General features: G+C 45.6%; 2 protein-coding genes across 20 annotated transcripts in view; one reads left to right on the top strand and one right to left on the bottom strand.

The window, feature by feature from the left end:
• The window catches only part of LOC105839109 (serine/threonine-protein phosphatase 2A regulatory subunit B'' subunit alpha), a 310,192-nt gene that overhangs the window by 74,224 nt on the left and 216,962 nt on the right, over window positions 1–19,006 (bottom strand). The gene's annotated exons all lie outside the window — the stretch shown is intronic.
• On the top strand, window positions 10,284–18,640 carry LOC118645585. The gene is made up of 2 exons (XM_036286965.1): window positions 10,284–16,420; window positions 16,786–18,640. The coding sequence occupies exon 1, from the start codon at window positions 13,386–13,388 to the stop codon at window positions 14,175–14,177; it is 792 nt and encodes a 263-aa protein (XP_036142858.1). The 5' UTR covers window positions 10,284–13,385; the 3' UTR covers window positions 14,178–16,420; window positions 16,786–18,640.

Here is a 19,006-nt window from a genome sequence, read left to right as displayed (position 1 = left end):
GAAGAGGAAGAGAAAGAGAATATACGGAAAGCGACGAAAAAGAAGAGAAATATAAAGGAAAAGAATAAAAGAGGAGAAGATAATAAGAAGACGGAAAAAGATAAAAAGGAAGAGGTGGATAAAGAACAGTTCGAACAAATAATGAGAAGATTCAAAGACGAAATAGTACAGGAAGTAAGCCAGAGACAGGAAACCGCGGCAGCGGAACTGAAGAAATTACTGGAGGAGAGTGTAAAGAAGGTGAAAAAACTAGAGGCAGAAAACATGGATCTTAAAAACGTGTAGCAGACTTAGAACAAAAAGGAGAAGAGGCAGATAAGAGAGAAAGAAAAAATAACACAATTGTGAAAGGAATAAGGAATAGAGAAGGAACACCGAAGCAAATAGCAGAAGAGATCTTCACGGAATTAGTAGAAGAAGGCAACGTGGGAGTAATGAAAGAGGCATTTAATATAGAAAAGAGAGGAGAAAAAATATTATTAGTCAAAATGGAGTCATTCGAGAAAAAAAGAAAAATAATGGAAAAGAAAGGAAAGTTGAGAGGAACGGACACGTACATAGACGATGACCTAACAAGAAAGGAAAGTTTACGGCAAAAAAATATAAGAGAATGGGCAAAGGTAGAAAGAGAAAAGGACAAAGAGAAGATAAAAATAGGATATGGAAAATGCTTTATAGAAGGGAAAGAATACATATGGAACGAGGAAAAGAAAGAGATGGAAGAGAGGAGCTTTCGCAAAACAGGAATGGAGTGGGAAAAAGCAAAATAAAGCACAATGGAAGGAAGGGAAGGAGAGAGTAAGGATGATTTATTGGAATATAGCAGGATTAAGAAACAAAGATGAGGATTTCTGGCAATATGTAAAAAAATTTGAAATGATAATGCTTGTGGAGACATGGATCACAGAAAAGGACTGGAAAAAAGTAGAAGGAAGACTACCAAGCAATTATAACTGGAGAAGTCAAATGGCGAAGAAAGTAAAAGAAAAAGGAAGAGCGAGTGGAGGGATTCTGGTAGGAGTAAGAGAAGGGATAGAGTGGAGGGAATGGAAAGATATAGAGCAAGGACTAGTAGGAGTAAAAGTCACGTTGGGAGAAGAAGAATGGAAACTACTGACAGTGTACAACAGAGATGGAGGAAGAAGGATACTGAAAGAAATTGACAAAGAAGTACGGAAGGAAGAAGGAAAACTCATCATAAAAGGAGATTTAAACGCAAGGACCGGAAGAAAAGGAGAGCTGATATGGGATGGAGGACAAAATAAGGAGAAAAGATCGAAAGATGATAAAATAAATAAACCAGGAGAGGAAATGCTGGAGCTGATGAATGTCAGAGGATGGGGGATTTTGAACGGGAACTGCGAAAGCGAGACGAAGAAGGGGAGTGGACATACATAAGGAAAGGTAGTTCAGTGGTGGACTATGTACGAATGCACAAACATGGAAAGAAATAGAGGAAATAAAAGTAGGAGACAGAGGCGAATCGGACCATCAGCCATTAGAAAAATAAGAGTAAACAAGGGAGAGGGGAAGGAAGAAAAGGTGGAGAAATAGATAACGGTGGAAGACTGGTCGGACAAAGGAATAAAGAGCTACAAGAACAAGCAGAAGGAACTGGAATGGAACGGAGAAAAGATGAACGAGCAAATAGAGGACCTGATTGCCAAGATAAGCGGAATAATAGAAAGAAAGCGGATCAAGAGGAGGAAGAGAGGAATAGGAGAAAGCATGTGGTGGGACAGAGAATGCAGAGAAGGAAAGGTAAAAGTAAGAGAAGCAACAAAAAAATTCAAGAGGAAAAATGAGCAGAAAAGATCTAAGAAAAGAGAAAAACGAGTTTAAAGATCTGTGCAGAACCAAAAAGAAGGAGAAGGAGGATAGAGAGTGTAAGGAGATACAAGAATTTAAAAAACGAGAACGAAGTGTGGAAATACATTAACAAAGAAAGAAGAAGGAAAAAAGAAGGAAGTAACAAAATAAAGACAGAAGAATGGGAAGGGTATTTCAGAAAGCTTTTGAACGGTAAAGAAGAATGGAGAGAGGAAAAACAGGCTGGTAAAACAAGAGGAAAAAAAGGAAAAGAGAATGAAGAGAACGGAGAAGAGAAAGAGGAAGAGATAAGCAGAGAAGTGAAGAGAGTCATAGAAAGATTGAAAAAGAAGAAAGCATCAGGGGAAGATGGATTAAAAAATGAGGTATGGATATACGCAGAGGAGAAGGTGAAAGAAAGGTTAAAAGAAATAATGAACAGAATCTAGAAAGATAATGGATGGCCAGAGAGATGGAAGAAAGGAGTGATTAGCCCGATTTATAAAAAGGGAGACAAGGAAAAAGTGGTGAACTATAGGGGAGTAACGCTGATGAATGCAGCGTACAAAATCTATGCTATAATCCTGGAACAAAGGATAAGAGCAGGAGCGGAAAGGATGAAAATGCTACCGGAAACGCAGGCGGGTTTCAGGAGAGGAAGGAGCTGCATAGATAATATACATAATAATAATAATAATAATAATAATGAGTTCGGGGGGCAGTCCTCAAATGGGTCCCGCCTCTGACACTCAGACAGAGTCCATTGTATCTCCCCGTTGTCAGCTGTCCTTAGCGGGGCCCCGCTTCCTTCCAGAAGCGGAGAAGATCCTCTAAGGGCAGCTGTCCCACCTGATCCGGTTCCAGAATGCCTGAGCCCAGCAGGCGTGCTCTTGGTCCGACCAATACTGGGCAGTTCCCAAGAATATGGAGACTAGTCTCCTCTTCTTCGCCACACCACCTGCAGTCGGGCGTATCGCTACTGCCCAGCTTATACAGGTGATAATTAAGGTCGCCATGGCCCGTGAGCAATTGCGTCGCCAGCCTGGCGTCCCTCCTATTTAGGGATCTCATGCTTCTGGCCAGGTCCTCACCGGGACAGTCTCCCAGCAAGGCTCCGGCCTGTCTGCATTTGACCCCCGTAACTTTCCTCCAGTGCTCAAGGTGCTGGTCCCGGAGCCAGCTCCCGATCCTCCTCCTGCCCAGGCAGAAGGAGATCCCAACAGCCGGCTCCGGTCCCACCAACCTTGTTTCTGCTGCCTCCTTGGCAAGCAAGTCGGCTATTTCGTTGCCCTCGATCCCCGAATGCCCGGGGACCCATACTAGGCCAACGTCATTATTCTTCGCCAGTTCGTCTAGTACAATTTTACAATCCCAGACCAACCGCGAGTTAAATCTCGGACCTTCCAGCGCTTTGAGCGCTGCCTGACTGTCCGAGCAAATTCTGATGCGCCCTCCTACCCTACCGAGCTCCAGTAGGTTCTGGGCACATCTCATGATAGCTACCACTTCCGCCTGAAATACCGTTGCGTGTTCGCCAAGCGGAACGATCATTCTTGCTCCATCGCGCTGGCAGTAGAGCCCAGCTCCAGAGCCCGTGCTCGTTCCGGAGCCGTCCGTGAACCAGACGTCCCCATCCCGAGGAACCGGTCCCTTGGAGCCGTCCCACTCCCAGCGCTTGGGAAAGCTTATCTTGTACCTTCTTTCGAAGGTACGAATTACTGGCCTTCTATCTTGCCCCATCGCAAAAATGGGGCCCGATAGAATTCCTTCAGGGAATCTTGTGTGCAGGGCTCCCGCCCTCCACCTTGATTCGCACCTCAGGCGGTAGGCCGCCGCTGCCGCCGCCGCCACTACTACCCGATCGAGGGGCTCGATGCCCAGCAGCATGCCCATCGCCGCCACCGGCGTGGTCCGCATAGCTCCCAAGGCCTCTCTCAAAACCAGAGCCCTGATATGCTCCAGCGCTGACGCGGCGGTTTTCTTCAGCACCCTCGGCCACCACACGACAGATGCGTATAGCAGCCTGGGTCTGAGTATCGCCGTGTAAATCCAGTGGACTATCCTCGGTTTCAGACCCCATGTCTGTCCGAATGTCCTCCTGCATATCCAGAAGTAAGAGCATACACTCTTACATCGGTTCTCAAGATGTTCCCTCCAAGCCAGCTTCCTATCTAGGATTACTCCCAGATATTTAGCCGTCCCGGTTGGGACTAATCTCGTCCCTCCAAGGACTGGCCCTTCCACCGGACCTACCTTGTACTTGCGAGTGAATACCACAAGCCCGGTCTTCAGTGGGTTTACCGACAAACCGGTCCTGCCACACCACTCCTCGACTACCTCCAATGCTCCCTGCGTGAGCTCCAGGAGTGTTTCCAAGAAGGGGCCTCGTACTAGGATAGCCAGGTCATCCGCATATCCCAATGTAAGAATCCCCCTCTCGTTCAGTGTTCCGAGCAGACTATCTGCCACCAGACACCACAAGAGTGGAGAAAGAACCCCTCCCTGAGGGCACCCTCTCTCCACCCAGCCACTGACACTCACCGTTCCCAGTGAGGCCGTTACCTGTCGCTTGAGCATGCCTTTGATCCACTCCACAATCTTCTCCGGCACACCTCTGCGAGCAGCCTCTTCACATACCACCTCATGCGGTGTGTTGTTAAAAGCACCTTCAATATCTAGGAAGGTGCCCACCGCGTAACCCTTCTTCTCCAATTGCTCCTCGATGAACGATACAGCAGAGTGAAGCGCCGTTTCGGTGGAATACCCCGTACGATACGCATGCTGGTTCGCATGCAGCGGATGCCGCAGCAGAACCACATCCCGTATGTAAATATCCACCAGCCTTTCCAACGTCTTTAGAAGAAAGGACGTCAGGCTGATTGGACGAAAATCCTTGGCGGAGCTGTATCCCGTTCTTCCCGCCTTGGGGATGAACACAACTCTCGCCTGTCTCCAAGCTCTGGGCGTATAGCCCAGGGCCAAACAAGCCCTCATTGTCCGCGTGAGCGGCCCCGTGATCTGTTCCAGCCCCTCCTGAAGAAGGGCCGGGAAGACCCGGTCCGGTCCAGCCGACTTGAAGGGCTTGAAACCTCCTACAGCCCTTTTGACCCTGTCGGGCCTCACAATTTTGGCTGCAAGAGACCAGTCATTCCCTCGTGCCCTGCATGGGTCCAAGGTTCCCTGCTGGATGTCTGCTCCCGGGTCTCTACAGAAGCCCGGAAAATTCGATTCCAGCAGGTAGGTCAGGCAACGTTCCCCGGAAACCATCGTCCCGTCATCGAGCCGGATGGCCTCCAAGGCCGCGTCCTGACTTCTAGCCAAGATCCTGCCTAGTCTGGCGGCTTCGGGTATCCCCTCCACCGACTCGCAGAATCTTCTCCAGCTCTCCTTCTTTGCCCTTACCACAGAGTCTCTGTAGACCTTCTGAGCCCTTCGGTGAAGGTCCCAGTCAGTCTGGCGGCCCGTGTTCCTGGCTCTATTCCAGGCCCGACGTGCCGCACCCCTGAGATCCTGCAGCTTTGGGCTCCACCAGGAAACCTTTCTGTCATTCCTTACCGTCCTCTCCGGACAGTTGCTTTCAAAGCTGTTGATGAGCGCCCTTTGCAGGTGCTCGACACACAGCTCGATCTCTTGTGAGGTCCCGTGTCTCTTGGGGAACTCCCTGAGACCGACAGCCAGGTCCTCACGGAATGAATCCCAGTCCGTCTTCCTTGGGTCCCTCACAGTCCTCACCTTCGCCTTGGCCTTTGCCAGTCTGAAGGTGATCTGTCTGTGATCCGACAATGAGGGTTCATCGGAGACCCTCCAGCCGGTCATCTCCCGTACCAACTGCCTAGAACAGACAGTTAGATCCAGCACCTCCCTTCTCACCGCAGTGACAAAGGTGGGCTCGTTACCTCTATTGAGAATTTCCAGGTCGGTAGACACCAGAAATTCCAATAGCTTCTCTCCTCTCCTGTTGGTGTCCGTGCTTCCCCACACCGTATGGTGCGCGTTCGCATCGCACCCCAAAATGAGGGAAAGCTGCTCCTTTTGGCAGTACTCCACCAGGCGAACCACCAGGTCCGATGGTAGTGGGTCGTCCTCTTCGTGTGGAAAGTAACCCGACGCCACCACCACCCTCCTTCTAGTCCTAGTCTCACTGATGGCCTCGATCACAACCGCCACCAGGTCTCTGGAACAGAAATTCGGCAGCAGTTGGGCTTCTAACCCCTTGACAGCCACACAGGCCCTGGGTCGTTCATCTTGCGGAGACTTGAATAGTCTTCCGCACCCCGCCAGACCCCTAATACCCCCCCGGACTAGCCAGGGTTCTTGTATTAGTGATATGGCTGTGTGCACCCTAGCTTGGCGCCTGGCCAAAGCAGCCGAGGCTCCCTTGCTGTGGTGCAAGTTAATCTGGGTGAAGCCCACCCCGGTCCCGTCTACTGTGAAGACGAGGCCTTTGGGTCGGGCCCTCCCTTGCCCTTATCCTTCCCATCCTGGGGTGCCCCGGTCACCTTGAAGGTAACCCGGTCCATCCCGAGATGAGGCCTGAAATCCAGTGCCTTCAGCTTGAGGACACTGGACTCGGGAATGCCGAGAACGAGGTTTCTACCCTCGCAGGTAGCCCCCACGTTCTCCGCATGTACACGCCAGCCCGAAGTACTGATCCCCGGGTTCTGCCGCTCCAGCAGCCCCAGGACAGCGGCCGCGCCCACAGGTGGACCCGGGACCCATACCACTGCCCTGCACTGCCTTTGCAGCATCTCCAGTCCCACCACCCTGAGCCTGGCGCCCTCCCACGGTACGATGCCGCTGATTCGACTTTCTAGCCAACTCAGCGACTCCGCATCCGCGCATCTGACGACCGCAGCCCCTGCCCGCAAAGAGGTGCTGTCGAATCTGGGCAGGGGACCCTCCTGGATCCCCTGGATCTCCTTAAAGACCGCACCCCTTAGTTGCGCCACCCGCTCAACGGTTAGCGCTTCCTCGGGGTACCCCTCCGCGACAATCACCCTCGTTAGGGGGTCCGCGGCATCTGCGTAAGCCTGGGTCCCTTGGACCTTCGGCTTCTTTGTCGCCCCTTCCACCGAAGGCGGGGTCTCGGCGGGGCCCCTCCGGCGCTTACCGGCGGCTCCCCCCCGAACCCCCCCAACCGGTGTCCGGGGGTCGGTCAAGGTCGAGGTCCCCGGAGCGGCCGGCAGAGGCCCCTCCCGGGTTTGCGCCCGGGCCTGAGCCTCCACCTTTCGCTCCCGAGCCCTCTTCCTTTTCGCGGCTCCGGAGAGTTTCCTCTTACCGAGGTCCCCTTCCTTTTCCGCCCTAGCATCCGTAGCTTCGGTGCCTCCCGTGCCCCTTGGGGCCCGTTCGGCTCCCGAAACCACTCCTCTCTCCGCGGTCTCGGTGCTTCCCGTGCCCATAGGGGTCCGTTCGGCTCCCGATCCCGCTTCTGCTACCCTTCCGGAGTCCTCTGTCGAAGCCTCCATCGGGGTGTCTTCCGTGAGTTTTGTTTTTATTAGTGTTGAATTTAAGCTCTCCATTTTGTTCCCACGAGCAGCTAGGGAAATAAACGGTCCACCCACGCAGAGCCCCGCATGCGTGGGTAAGGCTAAATACTCTGGGGTTTCGCCCGGTTCCCCAGAGGCATCGTTCAAGACACTGCTCCCCCAGTGCCACGCAGCCCTCGCCACGATGGCTTCCAGCTTGGCTTGGGGAGTTGGTCCGCGGTAACGGCTTTCCCCCCCCCTGGGCAGGGTTTTACGCCCGCCGGGGCAGGTTATAACCGCTACTACCCGGGCGGTCCACCCGGGCACGCGGGGGTTTAGACCCGGGCCAGAGTTTCCCACCCGGGCGTCCTCCTATCCGCCGCCCGGAGACGCGCCCGATAGGCACTCAACCCACGGGAGATAATATACATAGTTGCGTTAAAATGTGCAGCGGAGAAAAGACTAAGAACAAAGGGAGGAAAATTGTACGTGCTTTTCGCAGCTTTTAACAGAATGAATAGGAGAAAACTCTGGGACGCAATGACGAAGAGAGGAGTAAGGAAAAGCCTTGTAGAGAGAGTGAAGGAAATCTATGAGGAGACAAGGAGCTCGGTGAGAGTGGAAGAGAGACATACGAAGGAATTCTGGACAGAAAAAGGAGTTCGACAGGGGTGTCCATTAAGCCCACTCTTTATACTGTTTACGGCGGACTTAGAAGATTTTCTGAGAAGAGGACAAATGGGAGGCACAACGATAGGAAGAGGGAGATGGTTCTCGCTGGCATATGCGGACGATGTGGCAATAATAGCAGAATCAAGAGAAGAAATGCACACAATACTAAAAAGGATGGAAATATATTTTAGTAGGAAAGATATGGAATTGAACGTGAAAAAATAAAAAATGTTAGTATTTAGGAAAGAAGGAAGAAAAGAAAAAAACGTGTGGAGATGGGAAGGTAAAGAAATCGAAGAGGTGAGAACTTACAAATATCTAGGATATAGGACTTTCAGAGTAACAATAAGGACGGACAACACATAAAGAAGGTAACACGTAGAGGAATAGCGGCGATGGCACAAGTGTGGAGCATAGGAGAGAGGAAATTTGGAGAGAATATTAGGAGAAGAATGATGATGTTCAACGTAATGGTTAAAAGCATAGTACTGTACGGAGTAGAAGCATGGGGCTGGAATGAATGGAAAGAAGGAGAAAAATTGCAAGAGAAATATTTAAAGTGGATAATAGGAGTAGACAGATGCACACCGGCATATATTGTAAAAGAGATGAAGATTAACAAGATAAGAACGGAAACTAAAATGAGAACAATGAAACATAAAGAAAAAATGAAGAAGGCGGAACCAGGTACAATAAAGAGAGAATGTAGGAGAGAAATTGAAGAGAAGACTGGGAGCAGACAAACTGGGGAAAAGAAAGGAGAGCAGCGCTAGAAAAAGGAGGAATAGAAGGATGGAAAGAAGAGGCAAAGGAAGATAAAGGAGAAGAGGTGATAGAGAAATGGAAGACAGAGTTGGAGGAAAAGAAAAGGGAAGAGAGAATACGAAGAATCAAGAGATCAAGATACTTCAAAGAATACGACAAGTGGAGGACAAACAACCTAAATACTTGGAGGAAGGAGGGAAAAAAGAGAGAATAAAGGAAATAGCAAGATTCAGATGTGGAAACGAATTCAGAGCAAGTAAATTTTGGGAAGAAGAGGAAAAAAGGAAATGCAGGATGTGTAAGGAAGGAATGAAGACGGTGGAGCACGTAATCAAAGAATGCAAATGGACGACGGGAGGAGAGGAGAAAATGGAGGGATATGATGGAGAACAACTAGGAAGCTACCTAAGAATAAAGGAGATAAAAAGAATAAGGGAAGAGGACGGAAGGAGAGAGGAAGAGAGGAACAAAGAGAAGGAAACAGGAAGAAATGAAAAACGACAAATAAAATAAAAAGAAGAGGCAAAAGGGTGGAACGGGAAGAAAGGAGAGGCGATATTATGGAGGAGTGTCATACTAGCTATTAAAAATTAGAGTCATAGTTTATAAAGGAGACCCATATTGGGTATTTAGTATTCTGTGATATAGCGCAATACAAAGTTAAGGATCTGTTAAAACAATAAATTAGATATAAGTTATATAAGTTACATAAGTTAGCATAAGAGAACAAAGTGAATGTAAAAGGTGTGAGAAAGAAAGAAAACATGTGTCGGCAAAACCAAACTGTTAAGAAAGCAATGTAAAAAGGAAGTCCCCCAAACCCAAGAGGGAGGGGTAAATAAATAAATCTATCTAAATCTATAATTAATTAATTGTAAATTAATTTTACTATTTTTTAAATTTAATTTTTACATAGATTTAATTAAGTCATTTCTCTATGTAAAATGTAATTATATTAAGGATGTATGATCAATACAATCTCAATAAAAAATAACTTATAATATAGAAAACAATGATTTTTGAAATTTTATCATGTATTTTAATTCATACATTATGAGATCACTATTAGCTTTAACTACGTAAAATTAAATTAACCTTTAGACTCCAAGAAAATAGATAACATAATAGAAAAGTTACAAAAAAGAATACCTATATACTGGATATAGATACATACTATGCAAAGTTCTTGACAAATCGCAGAGCACTATAGTGATCCTGCCGGCAGTCTAAAGGTTAATAAAATGTTATTAATAGTAAAATTTTATATACTTTATACATGTTCTTAATTTCGTCGTTAAAAATGCCAGACAATTAGATAGCTTATCTTCAATATTTCAATGCTTACTGCTTATTTCCTTGTTTATTTACGCTTGTTTATTTACATTAGATTTATTTTGTAACTTGTTACGTCTGGCGGGATCAGGATCGCGAATTTTTATTATTATTCAAGTTTTTATATGTCACTCTACTCTGCCGAACGGAAACAGAGAGAGAGAGAGAGAGAGAGTTGCAGCACGGTTATATGAATTTGAATTACACATATTTTTATTTAATTGATCTTCCCGCCCTGTGACGGGGAATGCCATATCTTTCGTAGTTCTCATGTTTTAAATTATAATTTAGAATTAACAATTAACGCAAGATGGAAAATTAATATTTTGAATAGTCGGGCGGCACGCTCGGTTGATGCTTCGCGCGACGACTGCTATTATTGTTATACTGAGAATGCTGAATCGCCTGGAGGCGTGGATCGAAAAGATCGAGAGACGTATACCTCACATCATAGATCTGGGTGGAGGCGCCTGGTTTGGTAGCGGCACCGTCTTTGGTGTCCGCTCCGGTGCTGTCAAAAATGTCGGAACGCATATAGCGCGCCGGTTGCCCCGCGCCTACGCTAAAGTCTTATGACTTCGTAGGGGCGATTGATGGGGAAGGACGTACGCTTCTCAGCGCGCACCTTCCTGCACCGTTGGCTAGTCGTCCTCGAAAGGATGGGAGATTGCGACAGAGAAAGAAAAAGAAGCAAGGCGCACGATCCTCCCGCGTGCCGCGAGCGAACGCTGAAACGCGCTCTCTCAGCGAGTGACGAGGGCCGCTACGCTCCTTACGGAATTGCAGCTCTGAGCTATGGTTCACTACTCTCACCGTCTATGAATGGAGAGAAAAAAGAATATAAAAAAGGGGGGGTCGAAGCACCACCGATTTTCTTAGATACGCACTTCCGCGACGCGAAAAAAAAGAAGAAAAGAAAAAAAAGTCGCTATCTTAATTATACTAATTTTAATAAACAAAAATTTGAAATAATAGAAGAACTCGCACCTTCACAATAGAATTCGCTTATACGGTTCGCACGCACGTCGCTTGCTGTGATCGCTAGTCGCGGAATATATTAATAAAAAAAACTAATTAGTAACAAAAGGGAGAATTTGCCACCTCAAGTCTCTCTTGAAAGTCTGAAGTAAAATTGCGAGAATATTCTAAGGTTAACTTGAATCAGTTTTGAGTGCCGATCGACAAAAATAATCTAAGTCCAAAATACCAGAAATATACCTACAGAGAACAAACCAGATCTATTAATTCTCCCTACATTTTTTGGTCCTTCAAGCCGGATAATTTCTCACACGAGAATGTCGCAATTAGAAGCGAAAATTGCTCTGCAAGTGAGCAGATTTAATTTAATACAAGAAGCCGCAGATTTTGACGATACGGATGCCACACAGTTTAACCGTCAATTAATCAATACTCGCATAGAAATGCTGGAACAAAATTGGAATAAATTTCTGGAGGAACACGAAAACCTATAACTGTCTGGAGGTGATAACCTGAGCGAGAAACCTTATCTCAAGACCCGCGTATATGAACGCTGTTAAGCCTTCTACGTATATGTTCGGGCCAAACTGCTCAATCATCGAGAAGATTCGGAAATGGCTGAATTAAATTCCAGATCTTCGTTCCTCGATCATGAGACATCTATCTCAATGCTGCCCCGGAACTCCTTGCCTCGAGTTAAATTGCCAAATTTCTCAAAAGATTACAAGTCCTGGCGTTCGTTCTACGATCTTTTCACAAAAATGATCCAAAACAACAAAGATTTATCAGATGCAGAAAAGATGCATTATTTAAAGACATGCGTTACTGGAGAAGCAGCACGCTTGATTTCCAATCTACCTGCCTCGAGTGAAAATTTCATTGTCGCATGGGACCTTTTGTTGTCAACATACGAAAACAAGCCATTTCTGATATCCGCTCAACTGGATCGAATCTACGAAATAAAGCCGTTGAAAATCAAGAGTGCTGAAGAAATAAGAAACCTACGAACGACCATGTTGGAATTCGTCGGCGCTCTTCATGCGCTAGGATGCGCTGTGGATCATTGGGATTCATTACTTGTACATTATTTAATAAAAGTGCTCGATCCGTAGTCTTGTGAAATATGGGAAATGAAGTTTGGATCATCAGTGACATACCTGACCTTCTCGCAATTTAACGAGTTTCTACTAGGAAGGATACGAGCATTAGAAAATCAGCTCGATTCCTTCAACTTCCAAATTAAATAAAGGACATTCTACAATTTCTCACGAAAAATCCCGCTCTAAGATTGCGGCTTATGTCGCTACTTCTTCCGATGCAAATGCCGGAAAATGCCCGTTGTGTGAATCTGCGCACCATTTAGCAAAATGCGAACGTTACCAAGCGAAGACTGCTCAGCAGCGACGAGACTTGATCTCGAAACATCGAAAAGGTTTCAATTGCCTCGGCGTTCATGTTGCAAGTAAATGCACCTCAAACAAACGATGCTTGAAATGTGCAAAGAAGCACCATACTACTATACACCAGAACGAAAACGTTTCTTCTGCAAAATCTAACGTCAAGCCGCAATCAAAGGATGTAACTGAAGAGCTCCAGGAGATAAAGCCGTCATTAGAATGACAATTAAAGGCATGCATTCACCAAGTCCGACAAGCATCTTTTCCTCGACAACTTACGTTGCTTGCCACAAGCAGAGCTTTACTTCAAAAGGATGACGGTAACTTCCACGCGGTACACCTACTAATCGATCAAGGATCCGAATTAACTTTCATCTCGGAAGATTTGGTACAACGTGCGAAGATCAAGCGGTCAGCGGCATCCATAACGATTGTCGGAATTGGAGGCAAGTTCTGCAGTCACACCAAGGGAGTTGTCTCCTTGCAACTTCATTTTATTCATGATAGTACTTCGAGATGTACTGTTAGCGCATACGTGCTGCCTAGGTTAACAACCAAATTGCCAGCCTACAACTCAAAATCGCAATCATGGTCGCACATTGATAGCCTGCAATTAGCAGACCCAAACTTCGCTTCGTCAGATTTTATCCACATCATAATCGGCTCAGATAACTACGGTGATATTCCCTGACTTAGTTCAAGGAGAACCGCTTGCACAAAAGACAATCTTCGGCTGGGTGCTTTCTGGAACAATCTCAATAGATGGACGACCATTAGCCGTGCAATCATATCACTGCACCCCAGATTATGAACTGAAAGAACTCATCGCTCGATTCTGGACGCAAGAAGAAGTTTCCGCTCCGTTAATCTCCAAACTCAACAAAGATGAAGAAAAATGCGAGCAACATTTTCAGTCCATTCACAGTAGGGACGCCACAGGGAGATACGTCGTTCGGCTTCCATTGAAATGGAACCCCAAGCTCTTGGGAGAGTATCAAGGATAACAGCGTTCAATACCCTGAATCGATTAGCAAAAAAATTCAAATCTAATCCTGCATTTAAAAAACAATATTCTGTTTTCATCGCAGAATATAAAAGCATGGGGCACATGGTAGCAGCAAACAACATCGAAGAATCCTCCTCTGCGGTATTCTATCTACCACATCATGGAGTTATCCAAGAGTCCAGCAGCACCACGAAGTTAAGAGTGGTATTTAACGGTTCTAGTCAATCGAGCAGCGGTCTCTCTATCAACTCAATCTTGCACGCAGGTGCTAAGCTGCAAACAGACATAGCGGAAGTTCTACTATGGTCGAAAACTCACCGAATTTTATTTGCAACGGATATGGTAAAAATGTACCGACAGATTGCAGTTCATCGCGACAATTGGGATCTTCAGAGAATACTATGGTACGACAAAGAAAATCGCCCAGTCGATTACCAGCTTACAACCGTAACTTATGGTTTTAGTTGCGCTCCCTTTCTCGCTCTACGTACGATCCAGCAGCTGGAGGATGAAGGCAGTCGCTTCCCAAAAGCGATAGTACTCTTAACAAAAGGCAGGTACGTGGACGACATCTTCGGAGAAGCGGAATCAATTACAGAAACAAAAGAAATTGTGCGTCAGTTGACACAACTATGCCAAGCCGGTCAGTTCCCGCTGCAAAAATGGAACAGCAACTGCCCAGAAGTTTTACCGAAAACTGACAACAAATCTGTAACGTTGTGGAGTTTGAGCCTATCTTGTGCAAAATCTTAGGCCTCATTTGGAAACCAGAGACGGACACATTCCATTTTCTAGCTATAACAACACCCAACTTAATCACGCCAACCAAGAGAGTAATTTCTTCGGAAATAACTCAACTGTACGATCCACTGGGATTGATCTCGTCTATTCTAGTTCGAGCTAAGATCATTCTTCAAGAAACCTGGTTAATTAAGACAGGATGGGACGATTCTCTTCCATCTGAATTGCAACAACGGTGTAACAACTTTCGACTTCATTTACAGCAGCTCAATCAACTGTCTATACCTCGTTGATTAGGCGACATGCGTGCCAATGCATCAGTTGAAGAGCACGGATTCTCTGACACTTCGCAGTTAGCAAAGGCTGCTGTAGTTTATGTGAGAGTCCATACTGAAGATGGAAACATTTCAACACGCCTAGTTCGCTCGAAGACGAAGATTACTCCAGTCAAACAACTCTCTATTTCTCGCCTCGAGCTCAATACCGCCCTGCTCTTAACGCGATTATTGGCAAGTACAATACCAGTAGTTGAAGTGGGACGCTCTTTAATAACCTGTTGGACAGATTCTGCTGTGACCTTAACCTGGATAAACGGACACCAAGACGTTGGAAGGAGTAGTCCAAAACTATGTGACTGCCATCCACGAAATTCAGCCAAACGCAACGTGGCCATTTGTGCCCGGCAAAGAGAATCCTGCGGATTGCGCTACAAGAGGCCTGACGTCACAAGCTCTCTCCAACCACGAATTGTGGTGGGAAGATCCTAGATGGCTTTCGGACTTGCTATCTTCCTGGCCGTCGATTGGAAGCAAGCCCGTCCCCGACATCAACCTAGAGGAACGTCCGACCAATACATTGATTGCCGCCGTTCAACGCGTTGCTTATTGGAAATTGCTCAATATGTATTCTTCTTTCAGAAATTGATACGTATCACCGCTACCTGTAAGAGAGCTATTTCCTGCCTACGAAAGAAACCTCACTCGTCGCCGCTTTAACATCCGCTGACACCGGTGAAGTCGCGTATCCTGAAATGTGCACGATGCGCCCGATACCGAACAGTCAAAGCTCATGCAGTGAACAGCTGATGAGACAGTTGCCTTCATCTCGAGTAACTCCGGCACGGCCATTCTACAACTCAGATCTCGACTATGTCAGGCCGATGACGCTGAAAACCTGGAGAGGGCGGACGGCACAAACATACAAAGGATACCTCGCAATATTTGTTTGCCTCGCTACTTAAGGGGGGGAGTCTGCTTTAGAAAGTTCAAAAAAATCGATTTTTTTATTACATAAATCTATACCTAATATATCTAAGAATATGTACCCAAAGTTATAAAGGCTAATTCGCAGTATTTTCGAAGATATAGCATTGAAAGCGGTGGGACATCGAGCGTGTTTGCGAGCGCTCGGACAGACTGGAGCGCGCGCGCTCTTCCCCTCGATCTACTACTCCGAATTTTATACCTGAAAAGGTTCAACGGTCGTTCGGAATAATATTTTGAGTTCGTAGTAGTGCCGTGCAATAGTACAAATTATAAAGATATATAATACCTCTCTGTATACGTGCTTCTACTAAGCTGCTTCTAGCGTCAACGGTTAGTTTTGCTCTAACTCTTGGCGAGTGCTCATCACAAGAATATCATGACAAGTTAGCCTAAAGGTAGAAAAAAGCTATAATGGCAATGGTGGATCATTATTGTTTAAGGGATAAATCTCCTCGCCATGAGAATTGTCCGACAGGCGCCGACAGCTAGTGTGAATGGCGCAAAGGTGAAGCCACGAATCAACTTACATCTTTCAAGCATCCTGCCAGATTAATTGATGAAAACGTCGAGAAACACATTCGCCCAATCTACAAAGAACTTTCAAATGACGAACTTTTAACGCGATGCTTAGACGGGCAAAATTCAAATGAATCTTTTAACTCGACTGTCTGGCGCATGAGCCCGAAACATTTAAATTCTGGCCAAAAAGTCATTGAAATAGCTGCGTACATGGCTGCAGAAATGTTCAACGAGGATATTCTGCAGTTCTGACTACAATGCAGTTGCTCGACTTGAAAGTCGGCTAGATATGCAAGATATTTGCGGATAACGTCGACGCACAACGGATCGAAAGGCAAAACAGGCGTCAGTCTTTTTCCAGCAAGGAAGCTCGCACGACCCATAGACTTGAGCAAATTCATCAGAACGAGTTTTTTGAAGAAGCTGAAGGTGCTTTATGGAGCAGGAATAGCTGATTAGCGTATTATTACTGTAAGTAATTGAAAATTAATATTTTTTCTTATCGAAAACTTTGAAGCGCGTTTTCTCGAGTTTTCATTTTTACGATTATTACAAACTGGTGGGCGTGATTGCAAGAAAAGCAGACGACCAATCGAAACAAACCAAAGTTTGTCAGCTTCAGTTTTGTATCCTTTTCTATTTGAACTAAAAGATTCGTAAAAAAAAATTTTTTACAACTTTTATAGCAAGTTAAAGTGATTTTTTTCCCCCAAAAAGCACATTTTTTTCTCAAACTTAGAGTAATTTTAAATTTCACAATTATTTTGGGTTTTTCTTAGTTTACTTAGAAGAAAAATGTATGAAAATTAAAATTTTACTTGATTTTTCTGTTTCAGACAAAAATTACGATCTGCATCTTTCCCACCGATAGGAGACTTCAATTGTGAGATGCTCTACAAATGTGCTCCTAAATCGACTGCATTGGATTATTTTTCATTGAAAAAATTTTTTTATAATGTTCAAATATATATAAAAATATCCCAAAAAGTTTGCTAAACTTGGATATTTTTTTCCATCCTAAAAAAATTCCCCAAAAAACGCTTTTTTTAGACCTCCTAAAGCAAACTCTCCCCTTAAGCTATCCATATCGAGGTGATCACTGACTATACCACGGACGCCTTCATCGCTGCGTACAAGCGATTTACCGGAAGAAGAGGTATCTGTGCCACGCTGCAAAGCGACTGCGGCACAAACTTCCTAGGAGGCGACTCGGAATTAAGACGTCAATTTGAAACGACTTCCAAGGAGTTACGTCATCTCGCTTCTTTACTCGCGAATGATAATACAACGTGGCGATTCAATCTTCCTTCAGCGCCCCACTTTGAAGGAAAGTGGGAGGCCGCGGTGAAGTCAACAAAATATCACCTGCGAAGAGTGTTGAAGGACACCTTGTTTACTTACGAGAAAATGACTACCCTGACGGTGCAGATCGAAGCCGTTCTCAACTCGAGACCGTTGTGCCCGTTAACAGACGATGCTACCGATTATGACGCCTTGACGCCTGGTCATTTTTTGATCGAGGAAGCGCTCGCCACCATTCCCGAACCAAATCTAAATGAAGTGAATACATCCAGACTTTCGCGATGGCAGTTATTAAAACAGAAACTGGATCTTTTTTTGGGCAAGGTGGTCTTCCGAGTGCTTACAACGGTACCAAGCTGTCTCCAAATGGTACCATCTTTCCAATGCCATCAAGGAAGGTACTTTAGTATTAATAAGCGGTAAGCACTATCCGCCAGGGAAGTGGCCACTTGCTCGGATGACTCAGCTGTATCCAGGCCCAGACGGACTGACCAGAGTTGTCGATGAAGACGGCTACTTCCACATACAAGCAACCTGTCACCAAATTGTGTGTTTTGCCGGTGGATCCTGAGGCGATTTATTCGACAGATGCTTTGTCGAAGGCGGGTAGAAATGTATAAAAAAGCTTTCTGCATCATCGGCCTCATTTTCAAAACAAATTAGAGCGTGGGTGCGGCGCCGCGGGCGGCCGCGGCGATCATTTGCTGATCGTCGAGCGAGCGAAGTTCAAGTTGGTTTTGAATTGTGTCTGTCGCTCAGCTTCTCGACTCTTGCATTAATAAGTTATTATTTAATTCTTAACTTCCTATTGTGGTATTTGGGTGGCTACGTCTAACTGGGGACGTGTCACGGCGCATTTCCTGCCATCAAGGTCTAATTGAGGACCTGCTGAAAGGCGCGGACGCGCGAAGAGCGCACACGCTATTGTTCTCTCGCTCATAGCAACGGTAAGCGCGTGATATCACGCTTACGCTATCTCTGTCTATTTCTTTTGCCGCAAGGTAATAGTCCTCGTTCGACTCTCTTCCTTTTACTTTTTTGGGACCATTACCTTTTTAAAACAACGACAAGGACGCACAAGATCTAAGATATCGCAGCAAGCCGAATCGCCATTTTTAAGATGTTTCGGAGTTAAGAACGACGCCATCACGCATCCATTACATCGGAACAGCCCCCCTTCCTTTCCCGGAAATCCGTGACTCCTTCCCAACGCCTTCGATTCCCGCTTTGACACACGCAAGGATTCTCAACTAATTTTAACATTAATTTTAATTCCTTGAATTTAATTTCTAATCACCTGTTAGCAATATTTGCCGTTTTCTACCTTCAATTCTGTTTCATGTAATAAAAACCTTTCTATAATATTTTAGGAATTATTTACAGTTAGCGAACAAACCAGATCTATTAGTTCTCCCTACAAAAATACAAGTAATATTTCTAGTATATATAAAAATAAAAGAAGTGTAAAAATATGTATGTACACACACACACACACAATACACATGCACGGACGCACACACGGACGCACGCACGCACGCACATACAAAGGTACATACATATTCATACATTTCATATATTTTCATATCCACTGTAAATATTATGTGTAATTTATATACATTATATACACACACGCACGCACGCACGCACGCACGCACGCACGCACGTATGTATATATATATATATATATATATATATATATATATATATATATGAGTCATTTCATGGAATCCGCATATAAAATTTGAGATTATAGTC

This window comes from Monomorium pharaonis, chromosome 5 (assembly GCF_013373865.1).
Source record: "Monomorium pharaonis isolate MP-MQ-018 chromosome 5, ASM1337386v2, whole genome shotgun sequence".
In the NCBI taxonomy this organism is placed as follows: Eukaryota; Metazoa; Arthropoda; class Insecta; order Hymenoptera; family Formicidae; genus Monomorium; species Monomorium pharaonis.
Note: the sequence above shows the minus strand (reverse complement) of the source record. Positions and strands in the feature narration are given on the sequence as shown.

Bases quoted from the DNA above. Each gene is read 5' to 3' on its own strand.
- LOC118645585 (XM_036286965.1), top strand. From the start codon at position 13,386: ATGGAACCCCAAGCTCTTGGGAGAGTATCAAGGATAACAGCGTTCAAT.